At 35.1% G+C, this 13816-nt stretch overlaps 2 protein-coding genes across 2 annotated transcripts; one reads left to right on the top strand and one right to left on the bottom strand.

Annotated features, from left to right (window-relative positions):
* The first annotated feature begins 4669 nt into the window (after nucleotides 1-4669).
* On the top strand, nucleotides 4670-9516 carry LOC110686597 (inositol-pentakisphosphate 2-kinase-like). Its single transcript, XM_021863200.1, is given in 9 exon segments — nucleotides 4670-4878; nucleotides 5331-5433; nucleotides 6133-6336; nucleotides 7106-7253; nucleotides 7892-7932; nucleotides 8065-8170; nucleotides 8347-8953; nucleotides 9362-9485; nucleotides 9487-9516. Coding segments are annotated over 8 exon segments (1362 nt in total). The 5' UTR covers nucleotides 4670-4878; nucleotide 5331.
* A 2874-nt stretch (nucleotides 9517-12390) lies between these two features.
* On the bottom strand, nucleotides 12391-13750 carry LOC110686596 (phosphatidylinositol/phosphatidylcholine transfer protein SFH8-like; the record flags this gene model as incomplete). The annotated part of the gene is made up of 4 exons (XM_021863199.1): nucleotides 12391-12598; nucleotides 12710-12784; nucleotides 12957-13351; nucleotides 13585-13750. Coding segments are annotated over 4 exons (657 nt in total), but the record flags the coding sequence as incomplete, so codon positions are not given.
* Nucleotides 13751-13816: the final 66 nt, after the last annotated feature.

Genomic DNA, 13816 nt, shown 5'->3' with positions numbered 1-13816 from the left:
CCATTTGAGGAAATCTCTTTAATATTTGTATATAATCTTAAGGGCTACATTTATCATTACTCTTTAAATTATTTCCACAACGGATAAATTATAAACTCACCAAACTATCCAAGAAATAAAAAATCATGAATATCCCCTCAATCAATTTGCTCTTATATATAGAGCTAATACTTATATGATTTGATTATCTATCTTGTTTTTTCGTTAAACCTAACAGTTACATGTACTTATTTTCAAGAGAATTATGAATTATTTGTCTCAAGAATCAAGATTGATTAAATTGAAAAACCTTTTACGTCAATATATATCCAAATAATACAATGTTTTGTGTCGTGAAATATTTTTGTTTTAAGGAAATGAGACTCTATTTGGTTGTTGTTTTGATAATAAAATTTTTGCTCAACTCCCTTAACTGACCGAAAGTATAGTTTTGCTCATATAAATAAATGAGCAACAATTATTATTTTTATATCAATTTCAATTGAGCTATTACAAATTTGGTCATTTGATTTGTCTCAAAATGGTCACATATTTATGAAATTAATTGTCATCATTAGAAGACACACTCGGTTATATGATGTATGAGTTGCTAAATAATGGAATATAAGATTTTGATTTGCAAGTAGTTTTGCAATAATTAAGGAGGTCAATCGGATACACTAGGATGTAAAGCTAGTTTTTATCATTGTGTGTTCAATAGTACTTCATATTAGGGACATATGAAGAAAGTGGCAAAATATTTGTTACCATGTCTATTTTACTAAGGTCGATACATATAATATAATAATGTACATAAAGTATAAGTATGGAGTACATGACAAATTACACAGATGTATTCTTTGATTAAATTACTAATACAAAGCTAATAATTGTGAAAAATTGCGCACATTAAATTTTCAATTTTTGTTTTTTTGATTGAGCTACTAATTTTGTAAATTCTACTTTCATACGCGTGCCACCCATTAATTCAACTTCTAAAAATAGGTACTCGTATCGAAAATTATAAGCAAAAGAGACAACATAGTACGAAAGCTAAAAATGGAGGCATTTTTCAATTTGATCTTGTAGTTTTACTTTTCAAATGTTTTTATATGATGGTGACTTGACATGCATATATACATATGAAATAAGATCCAAAGTTATTAAAAACGTTGTAAATAATGATTTTAATTGCAATGTTGAAGTATACTGAAATAAGTTACTTGTATAACGTTGTCAAAGGCATCGTCAATGTTAGTACCTTGAAGTCTTGAACATCGTACAACACATTAAAAACACGGACCGACAATATTAGAATAGTTTACATCATTAGAATTTATTCTAGACACCAGAAAATTATCACATGGAGGAAAATTAAGTTTATTCGTTGAGGCTGATTACTAAATTCTCAGATTAGATAAGACGATATGGTAAGTCTTGTCAATTAATTGAGCAAATAGACACGTAATATTAATTAAGGCATCTACAATAGTATTAGAGGTTTAGGGAATAAGTTTATTTCTTTGTAATTCGAATTTCAGCCGAATTAATATTTGAACAAGTGGAAGATGTATTTATATTTTGAAAAGGTAAAGAAAAAAAAAAAAAAACTCTTCTCATGATGCGAATTCCTAAAGTATTAGAAGAAAGGTAAAATGAACTAGAGCTTTTACAAATATCAATATCCATACCACCTAGATATTAAATGGCCTACATGAGCTATTCAATTCGCAACACGATTTACCCCTCTCGATAGATGTGTAGATAGAGGGGGGAGTAAGGGAATCCCCTACTCCCAAGCAAATGTAGTTGGTGGGGGGCTCGAATTTGTGACTTCAAAGTCACAAGGTGAGTTTCACATCAATTCCAACGAGCTTTGCTTGGTGTGTCACATGTATTTTTTTTTTTTTGCAAGGGAACTACAAAAACAAAAGCAACAATAAAAAGAAAACTAGAAAGACCAAAACAGAAATCTACGACGACGAGCTTCCGCAGCCAACCAATGAGCAGGAGAGACCTAATTCCGAAGAACTTCCTGATATGACAAGCTGAAAAAGGTAAAAAAATCAGTACGGATGTCCTACAAAAGCCAAGCGCACGAGATATCATCCGAGCAAGTGCGACAGAGAAGGGAAACAAGAGTAGTGCTATCTGTGTAAATAAGAAGAAGACGGAGGTACCCCTGACGACTTGCAGCCTGAAGAGCCCATAAACACGCCTAAAGTTCCGCTTGAAGAGCAGACGAAGATCGACAAGCTCTTGAACCACCCCCTTAAACCTCTGAGGACTGAATACCCCAGAAAATCCAGCGTGTCCCTGCAGCGTTATCTTGAAAAATCCCAAGCACCGTCAAAAATTAAGCAGAAATCCAGAGAATCGATAGTGGAACCACACAAGCACCCAGAGACAGGAACCAAGGAAGAAAAGCGAGGTTGACGCGGAACAAAATGTCGGGCAGCAAATACCCTAGCTTTCTCGCAACGCATCACCTAATCCTCCGAAATGTGGAAAATCAAAGCCGGAGAGTGAAGAGCCTGAGTGAAAATGATTTGATTTCGAGCCAGCCAAATAGCCCAAAGAATGCAAACCAAAGAAGTTAAACCTTTCCAATCCTTAAACCTTCTAAAACCCGAAATCAACTCCATAAACCAAACCTCAAACGGCGGGAAACCTAAAGTACCACCAACCGAGCCTAAGGTCGAGAAACCAAGAAGTACTCACGAAAGCACAGTCCCGAAAGAGATGAGACAGCGTTTCTGGTTCCCTACGACAAAACACACACGTTGGATTAATTGGTAAACCACGCCAATAGAGACAATCCGAAAGCGGCAAAGCATTGCGAATCATCTTCCAACAAAAAAACCTTCAGCTTCGGAAGAAGTGGTAAACCCCGGAAAAACTTCCACCATGAATCAGAAGCCTGCCCATTGATACTCGAAGCCGTTACTTGACGGGTTAACATAGCGTAGGCAGACTTGGTTGAAAACTGGCCATCCTGAGTAAACTTCTAGTACATAAAGTCATCCATCAGCTTTAGAGGGCGTTCTGCTGAAAGAATCCGAAATGCCGTCTTGTTATCAAAGAACCGGTGAACTAGTGAAGGATCCCATGCGTAAGAACGTAGATTAATAATAGAGGAAACATAAGTCGGAACATCCGACCCACCATAAGAATGTTTGAATTGTACTGCCCCCATGGAGCCTAATCATCTTCAACTATGCGAACCTGAGAGCCAGAGCCAACTTTCCAAGCGATACCCTTGGCAATAGTGTCCATGCTAATCTGCAATCCACACCAAGAGGATCTAGGATTCCTACTTGAAGGTAAAGAGAAAAGAGATGGATACTTGGCCGATAAAACCTTCGAAACTAAGAGCTGGGGATGATGATGAATGTGCCAACACTGCTTAGCTAACATGGACGAATTGAAACACTCCAAACTGCGAATACCTAGACCTCCTAGTCCCTTAGGGAGATGAAGCAGAGAAGCAGACCGTAGAGCTAAACCCTTGGTTGCAGTCAAGGAACGCCACCAGAAGCAAGCTAGCATGTTATCAACATGATGACAAATCGACGACGGAACCTTGAAAACTGACAAAATGTGATTGAAGGAGGCAACTAAAACCGAATTGATGATGGAGAGCATTAAAAAACCGAGAGCCACTAAGACACCTTGTCCACTAGAAATATACAATATACAACATAGCAGCAAAATGTATAGTTGTGTGTTTTTTTAATACTCTTTATTCAAATTTAATTTTCAATTTCAATCTATAGTAGCTTTAGGGAAATAGTACTTTACCTATGAATTAAATGATAATATGACATGTTTATTGTTACCAAATTACCATACCTATGACTGGATGAGATAAACGGCATAGACCTGATCAAACCAAGTCTGGCTCGAAGAAAACCCAAGTTTGGATGGTATTTTATAATTGAATTATTCCAAGCTTCCAAAAAACAAAATTTAGGTTTGGACAGCTTGAAAAATCAATTTCCTTACCTCTTAAAAAGTATGAGATAACTCTTGTGAATAGTGTTTGGACAATTATATCCTCTAAAATGTTTGTATACTTATTTGCCCTCATTAATGTTAATTGTCTCTTTCTTAAGCCGAAATAGCTAATCGGACATGGCTAGCTATGACTCGCGTTATCCGCCCTAATCCCTACCTTTTAAAAAGTATGAGATAACTCTTATGAACAATAGTGCTTGGATAATTATACCCTCTAAAATGTTTATTTACTTAATTGCCCTCATTAATGTTAATTAGCTCTTTTTTAAACTCTTACGAATAGTGTGCGGACATTTATACCTCTAAAAATATTTGTTTACACATTTTTCCCTCATTAATATTACTAACAATTAAAGTTGTGATGTAAGGCCAATCCGAAAGAGCTTTTTGAATATTGCTAGCTATGTAGCCACCCTAGTTTAGTTAAAATTTTGACTCGGCTTGAAAATCCTGTTATGTTTAACTTGAAATAACGGGTTTGGACACGATTGCTAAATGGGCCAATTTTTTTTGGGCAAAGTCCGGGCTGCCCCGTGGTCGGACTCAGGCCTAGTCCGGCCATTACTGACTTCTGATGATGTCGGCCAGCCCACAAAATTCTTGCACCAACTGTCCGTAGGAGCCCTCCACGAGGCTAAAGGGGTGGGCCGTGGGTGAGGTTAGGCAGAATAGCAGATCAAATACCCCACAAATTACCAACATCAAACAAAAACAATTCCATCAGAAAAGTAATCAAGGGAAAAAAAATCTGAAGATCCAAATCCAATCACCGGAATAACCCATTTCTCCGGTCGAAATTCCATTTTTTCCGGCGAATTACTTCAAATTACAGACACCCATTTGCCATACTCAGATCTTCAACCACCTTAAACAGTCAATAATGTAGTCATTCATTCAACTTTTTAGTCCCTTTCAACTTTGACTTTTAATTGAAATGTATATTCAGATGATAATTATTTATTTGTTTTTTTTTTGCACTTTCATCTTAATTCTTAATCCCAGCATTTATATACTGCAAAAGATGGTGAATTTCTTGAGAATCACACCTCATGTTCTACTGTATTATTATTTGCTAAGACAGAATCTCAATTTCCAGTTCACATATACTTTTTCTTCATTTGCGTATTAATTAATACTACAGGAATATTTTTTTTGATTAATTTTTTTTCTCTCTATTTTATTTTAGTTTAATCCAATAAAATTTCTAAAAGGGTACTCTACTTAAAGGAATTTTGGACCAAATGTTGATTCCCATTTCTGAAATTTTATATAACTTGAATTTAGTTTTTGTGAATTTGTAATTTGAAATTCAGTTTTGATTATTTAAATTGCAGAATGAAGGTAGTTTTGGAGAAAAAAGATGCAGGTGATTGGTGTTACAGAGGGGAAGGAGCAATTAATTTAGTTCTTGCATACTCTGGATCATCTCCTACCTTTGTATGTTTTATTTATCTATTTTTTATTTTTTATTTTTAACTTTTTGATTCCTGCACTTTTAATGTATTGCATGTTATTTTAATGGCTTTTTTATCTTTATATCTGATTCATTTTCCAATTGAGCTTCATCTGAACTGAATTTCACTTTTACTGTTTTCTTCTGATAGTTTTGTTAAATTCTGTACTTTTATTCTCTTCAATTCAATGTAGTTATACTGCTTAAATTGGAATTGTATTAGTTTTAAAGTTAATCTCTTTTGCCTAACTTCAATAGGCTATATTTAATGACTTACAGAATTGAAAAGAACAAAAATCTTGATGTCGAGTCCATACTCCATAAGGCTTAGAGACTTAAGAGTGTGTTCAATTCACTTGATTTTTATGCATTTGAATTTATCTGACCTTGACTGGACTTATTAGAACTTGTATGGGTTGTAAATTGAACTTTGGCAGTCCTTTTTTCCCCAAACTTAACTATTTGAACTTATATTCCTGAAATTTTCTTATCTAAACTTATTAATCGTTAATTCCGTGATTGAATTCACTTTGTCCGTAAGTGGAATTAATGTGAACAAAACAGGTCATTGGATGGCTGTTGGCTGTTTCTGGTGGGCATTAATGCTAAATGATAAATTGCATGCTTGTTGGATTGTATGTGAATTACTTCTGGTTGCTGATCAGTTTTCCACCCTTATGCAGAGTGGAAAAATAATACGGGTGCCAAAGGTCCCTAGGAATGGGTCAATAAAAGAGACTGAACGCTCGGTTTTGTCTGAGCATGAATGCAGCTTATGGAAAGATGTTGAAGCTATTGTTACATCCCCAAACAAAGAGGTCGCTGAGCAGATGTATGTGCAATGTGTGATGATCCCACTGTTAGGATCAGAGTTTGTTGATCCTGGGGTATGTTGACTTATGACTATTGTCTATTGCTAGTGTATTTTGTGCATGTGTGTATTTGGTGCATGTGTAATTTTCAGTTTGTCTATGCCCTGTTTGTTGGGTCAAAAACTTAAGTTGGTGAAATTGCTATAATAAAGGCCATCCCTAATGTTGTCATGAAGAATATTATGTCGATTTGTTATGCATGGAAATTCTGTGGTTGTGTGTTTAGACTCTAAAGTCTACATGAGACTGTGCTTAATGCTTATCTTAGAGTTAAACTAGCGTCTGTTTTGAAGCATATTGAAGAATAAAACGAAGAAGGAAAATGAGTGATGAGTCTAATGACAACCACCTGTGAGGGATAAAGAAGTTCAAAAATACTAGTACTTTTTTTTTTTTCTTTTTTCTTTTTTTTTTTTTTAAAAAAAATTAAACTGGCTTAAGTTGGTCTTGCAAAGACTGCTTAAACTTGAGGAGTTGAGGCCATTTTTTCTTTCCCCATTTTCTTTTTAATTACATATTCAAATCAACTGTAGAGGATGTGATAATATAATTTTCTCTATATCATTATCATGCTTTTGATCCACCATCATCCTTCACTACAACACTTAACCAGCCATGAAAAATATCTTGATGTTAAGGTTTTGCGGAAACCTTAAAGAAATGTGCATCAAATTTGTACAACTAGTATTACTCTTTGGACATTATTGTGATCCGCTCATTTTAAGACTCGGGAAATTGTAGAAGTAGAAGCGCTGACGAAATCTTGGTTTTTGCAAGCTTGCAGGTAAAGATTCTTGTATCAAGGGAATTTCTGGAATTGGTTGAAAGAAATGTTCTCTCCCAGCGCCCTGGTTGGAGAGTTAGTGCTGCCAATGTGGATTGCGGTGCTGATTCTGTGCTGCTAATGTCAGATCATTCAGTATTCCCCCAAGGTAAGTAGCACTAGGAAACAATATAAATTTCTTTATTTTTTCGCTTCTCCATTTCTTTTTTATATTTACACCGACCTGAGTTTCCCTTATGTAGCAAGGTCAGAAAAGTAGAAAAAGTAGTGCATACCTGAGTTTCACTTTAGATACAATCGTATTCCTGTCTGGTGTTATATTGATGAATGCAATGATATATGTAGCCTTAGTCTATATCATGTTGCTACTTGTTTGATAGAGCAAAGGATATGACGAATTATGTTATCACTTTCAGAAAACATGAGTTTATATGTTATCAACTTATCATAACATTATTTTATCCAAGTAATTTGTCAAATAAATTTGAGATTTAGATATGGTATTTGATTATGAATACAGTGTGTTATAGCTTGCTAGGGTTTTGGATGCTATAAATCCTTCTGATTGCTTCTTCCAATTCGGAATAGTTTGAAAACTTTGATTTTATTTCACTGACTTTTGTCTTTGTAAGTTTGTTCTTGTCATAGAGCAGACATTGTGCTTAATATGTTTGTGTTTTGTTTTTTTCTTTGCTTTTTATTTATTTTTTTTAATAAAAAAAAAGTGACTACTCGTTGCTTGCTTCAAATTACCTTCTTGATCATTCTGTTTGGTTTTTCTTGTAGGCACATCTAAAGGAAAACCATGCCTGTCCGTGGAAATTAAGGTGGTTTAAATTTCATATGACAGTACTCATTTTAATGACTAATATAATAGATTTCATTCTCAATTAACTAACCCAAATTAGTAAAAATCTGATCTTATTACTAATAAGAACTCTATTGTCTCCCATGAGTAGCCCAAGTGGGGATTTCTTCCATCTTCGAGCTTTATAGCTGATGAAAATGCCATCAAGAAGAATGTATCTCGTTTTAAAATGCACCAAGTCCTTAAATTGCAACAACAAAGGTAACCCTCATTACTTCTTTTTGCATGATCTTTATTCAAGGAGATGTAATCAAATAGTGATATTTTTGCATATGCAATGTGCCAATAGATAAATGCCATTACTTTCTACCTGAGATGACTTTGATGCTGATCATTTGGTATTCCTGATAGTGAGACATGGCTCTATTTATATTTCAGATACAGCAATTGAGCGATTATGACCCATTGGATTTATTCTCTGGATCAAGGGAGCGAATACATAAAGCATTTAAGGCTCTCTTTGCAAATCCACAGAATAATCTGCGGGTTTTTCTAAATAGCTCCCTAATATATGGGGGCATGGGGGGTGGTGACCAAGGGACAGATTTTGTTAAGGTTGAGGCATTTGAAGATAATCTTAAATCTTTCTTGCATGGAGAAAATGGTTTGCGTAAAAGGAATTTTGTGCATCTTGTAGGAGAGGCAATACTTAAATCCGGTGTACTAGACAGGCTACTTGAAGTCCAAAAGCTTGACAAATTTGATGTGGAAGGGGCAATTCATGCTTATTATGATATTGTTTCCCAGCCTTGCAAGATATGTAAAGATTCCGGTGAAGACAGGCAATTAGGAAAGTATAGCTCTCTGCATTCAATCCCTGTAGATGAAAGTCTGAAGATTGTAAGGGACTACTTGATAGCTGCAACAGCCAAGGACTGTAGTTTAATGATTAGTTTCCGTCCAAGGGAAGATGATGATCAAGAATCACACTATAGGACAATATACCTGGATTCAACAAAGCAAAGGTTTGATGTCAAGGTAAAGATCTATCCTGGTCTAATTTAAAGTTGTTTGCTTCAGTTGTATAATGTTGATATCACAGAAAAAGACCATATGATTGTATACCTGTATTCAACAGAGAAAGGTTCAGCAGTTAGCTAGGTTTAAATGAAGGTGTTTAATACGGATGATAATATTGATAAATTAATTGACTTTTCCCCCCCATTTCACCAGAATCTTGTAAATTTTTTTATGTTCTAGGATCCTTCTACATGGCGCTTGACATATACCGTAGTTTGTAATTGGTTAATCGGATGCCTATTTGGTTATTTAATGGTATCAAGAATGTGTTAGGTTTACATATGCTTATTTACGCTAGTTTCTCATGGTCCTTTAATTTCATTCGTTTACTCTTTGATGATCTTATGTTCCGTGCACTGTTGCAGGCATTTTTTTATCGACCTTGATATGAAACCCTTGAATAATATGGAATACTACTATGAGTTGGATCAGAAGATAGTCAACAGTTACAAGCAGATGGTCAAAGTAGAGCGTGGTGCTGCAAATGGGGGAAACCATTGAGGGGTATGAAACTGGATATTGAGATTGAAAAACACTTCTTAAAAGGTTTTGCTTGGTATTGATTGTTGAGGATTGCACAGTTCCATTAAAATCGACAATAATTGTCCTTAAAGCTGCTGTAACCCTAGTTAACTCTTTAAGAAAATATTTGTTATCTTAGGCATGCTCAATTGCTCATGTCCAAATGTCTATAGTTTAGATTACAATATTTGATGCTCCTCGAGTCCTCGTGTTTAAATTTCATCTGTAATTTGTAAGATTTTGGTATGTATGTACAATATGTCAACATGTAATTCTTAATGTCTTTTCTTGGTAGTTGAACATTTAGTATTATCTCAACTATGAATTTCTGCCTTTCCTAAATGTGCAATTTTATTGATCAGGGGCCGATGTTATTTTAAGTGATCCAGATAAAGGAATGTAACTGTCAAGTATTTTTATGATTCATGCAACAGGAGTTATAAGTTTGCGATTATTTCATTGTTTTTGTTTCTTATGCTTTTCTCTATTAACCTTATTGTATCCATTAGCTTGATATTCTACACGCTTACACTGAGGTTTTACTTGATATGTAGTGCTAGGACTGTGCTCCCAATTCATTCATAGTGCTTGAGCAAGAACTGTAGTGTGAAATGGAATTCAGAGAGTTGCCCCTTGTAAATTGAATTATCTGTTGCCATGAGGGTCGGAGGAACTTAAATTTTGATGAATTATTGGTCATAGTTTGATTAGAGAACTAAAATTGACTCATATATGTAAGTGGGCGTATTACTAGCTGCTATGGTGATTCTTCTGTTGGAGTAATGTCTAATTTCAATTATTTGCAGTTTGGACGTTAAATTTCATAACCGATTGTAGCTTTGCTCGGCTCATGATGAACTCTCGAGCATCACTGGGATGGAACACTATGCCACGGATAGCCTCATCAGGTTCCATATTTGGTGTTTAAATGCATATAAGTGACATATAGCGTCTGGCATTGTCATGACCAGAATTATTACTGGATACAACTGGTCTCTGAGTGATTGCCAAGATAAATTCTATAGGTAGAATCCACAAACTTATTCTTGCTTGCGTCTGAGTGAAAATATCAGAAAAGAGTAGTGAACATGAATATATAAATGGGTTATCTAGTTTTTGTTCCTTTCCAACTTGTTTATTCTCCATTTGTGTATCTAGTTCTTTCAGAATTATGTCTATGGTTTGACCTTTTTCACCTATGGAGTAATCTTTTTGCATTATGTGCTTTAATTTAACTTGATATAGTGTGCAGCAGAATCTGTTTGTATATTTCTGTCGTGTATGGAGTTATTTTACAGATTTTTCTGCTGATTAAAGTTATTGTTTTACGCTACATTAACAGATCAAAACTAATTTTACATAATACTTGTATTATTTTCTCAAGTTCAGAGATTTAAATTTAAGCGTCATTATGCTGTGTGCACTGGTTGTTTGGTATAGTATTAGCTAATCTGACTAGTTTTGGTTTGATGCAGAAAACTATAGTATCAGTGGATCTTCACTACTTAAAGTGCAGGCTGAAAGTGATGAAAATAATCGCACTTGTAAAAGGGGAAATTTCTATAGTCCTGAACCCATCCAAAAATACATTAATATTCACCGGAGAAGCTGATCCTGTATATATTGTTAATAAGCTGAGGAAATTCCAGAGCTCCGTCTATAAGTCAGTGTTGGCGCTTTGAAGGAACACTAAAAAGATGAGAAGGAAGAGAAGAAACTAAAATGATGTGTATGGGTGCTAGTTTGCTGCATAGTTTTAGTTGCTATTTTGCTACCAGTGTTAATTTTTTTCCCTGTAAACTGGAAAAATCTGATTCTAATCATCAAATGTTACCAAAAGAATGTGCATATATATTATTTGCAACTCTACTTGGTTCTTTATGCTGTTATCATAGAGAAATGTCAATTCTATGTCTACATTTGTGTTGCGCTTTTATAGGCCATATTTTCTTTACTTGCTGCTAGCTTGCTACTATCTCTGCCTGAACTGCTTGCTTTCACTGGATTTAAGGCTAAGCTTCTGCGAAGCACAAGGAACATTAACATGAAAAACAGGTTCTGTAAAATTTCGACCTATATCATTCTTTTCCACCATTAGTCATGCCCCTTAAAGTCCTCAATTTCTCATAACTGTACACGACACAAGGAACAAATTACATAAAATACATGTAAGCTTTAAAGAAAACATCTCCCAGCATAACATAGAGCAGCTCATAGCAAGTAAACACAATATTCTGTCTTGCAGGAATCCACCAGAAGTGATAAGTATCAGATTCTTGTTTCTATGAACGCATAAATCAGAAATATATCTCAATCATCGTCTTCTTATTTGTGGTCAAAATATACATTCAGTCAGTAATCTACTCAGTTATGGTTTTAAATTTAAGGTCTTGGCTAGCATTTTATGTGGTGATGGTGAATAATCCAACCAGGGGTGATTCTAGGCATGTACAGGGTGGTTGATCGCATAGGCCTCCTAAGTATAACTACTATAAAAAGGCCCCAATATTTGAAATTTACTTGTACCCATAATCTATTCTTGAATTTTATCATTAAATAATTTATAATTTAGAAAACATTTTTCCTTATAGAAATGATTTTAGGGTCCAATTTAATAAAATTGCATCAGGTCATTTTCAGTGTTAGCATTTGTAGTCCCGCCTCCGAATCCAACTTTTAAGGGACATTAACGAGTCGCCTTGCTCAGTTTTGTTGATTGAAATTGGAAATATCTTTGGGTAGGGATAAAATCATATGATCATATATATCATTAGGGGTGCTGTAGAAAAATCAGTAGATATCGTCCGCACCTATGAATTTCACTTGAGACGGGCAATCGCAAGAAATGTCAACAGTAGACAAACTAGAAAACACATGCGAGTACTAACTTTTCTCTCATTTCTTTTAATATTAACCTCAGGAGAAAAATATGAAACTCTATACTGTACAGAAAATACAGGAGGATCCTCTGTTAATTAAAAACTCTACCCCAATACACAACGCCGAGAAAGAGACCCAAAGAATATTTGGCAAGTTTCTCCCTGTAAACAGCAACCCTTTCTTCACCAGCAGAACCTTCTCCCCTGCAGATTGAATAATACACGTAAGCAATGTAAACTTAAGCAACAAACATCTAGGGAAAGTCCGCATTCACATCAATAGCTTAAGGAACAAGGTTTTTCAGGACTATATACCCGGAATCTAGCAGATTCTTGTGCGTCAAAGTATGCAAGCAAATCTTCCTGCCTCATCAAAGCTTCATGTAATGCCTGTTCATCAAACAATGATATAATGAACCACAAACACTTCAGACTTATTTAATTTTCCTGTAGCAGGACACAATAAGAGCTGCCCTTCGAGTTTTTTTCTATTCATTTTACATCAGAAAAACATTTCATTACAAACTAATAATTGTAACAAATTTACAATTAAGAGAGCTACCTTTTTGGTTGCAATCAATTCTGCTTCCAGAGCATCCACACGATATATTGCAGCATTTAGCAACTCCTCTTTCTCAGAAGGCATTTGCATTGGCTTTGTCTGTAATGTTTTTACATTCTCTTCAAGATCACTGAGCCTTCTGAGTGTAACTAAGCGAAATTCTGTCTCTGTCATGTCTGGACTCACTGACGGTTGTTGCAAATTCTCTTTAAAATCTGGTCCAAGGATATCATGAAGGTTGCGGGCAAAATTCAAAATAAACATGGGAACTTCTCGAGAAATTTTCAGCGTTGCTGATCGGAAGAAAGCAAATAAGGTCACAAAGAAGGCCACAACTGCAGCAAAAATTCGGAAATGACTTTGCTCTACGTCTGCAGATTGTTGAATTATTGTCTCTGCAATAAATTACACTAAACATGCTGAAAAATCAAATTAGACAATTATCTCACAAGCAAACAATAAAATCTAGTCCAAGTTGAACTAGTTCTTCCAGAAGCAAAAAAGGAAACACAACATAAAAAGAATTAGAGAAAAAATGCAGCCCAACTATTAGTACGCAATAACAAACATACGACCATAAATAAATCATTTTGGATGAAATAGTACACTTTAGAACTGGTATGCTAACCTGTGGATTGGTTAGACTGATCAGTGGAGACAACTCCTACAGATTCTGAATCCAAATGCTTCACAATTACAGGAACATGTTCATCATTATCAGGAAAGCCACCAGTAGAGCCACTATTTCTGGCTATCCGAGCCTGCAAAATATCATTTCCTGTCAGGATCTCCTCCTATGCCTCTATCTTCAAAATACATAGAACTTTATCAAGTGAAAATGCCGCCCCCCACCCCCACCC

The sequence above is a fragment of the Chenopodium quinoa genome, unplaced genomic scaffold (assembly GCF_001683475.1).
Source record: "Chenopodium quinoa cultivar QQ74 unplaced genomic scaffold, ASM168347v1, whole genome shotgun sequence".
In the NCBI taxonomy this organism is placed as follows: Eukaryota; Viridiplantae; Streptophyta; class Magnoliopsida; order Caryophyllales; family Amaranthaceae; genus Chenopodium; species Chenopodium quinoa.
Note: the sequence above shows the minus strand (reverse complement) of the source record. Positions and strands in the feature narration are given on the sequence as shown.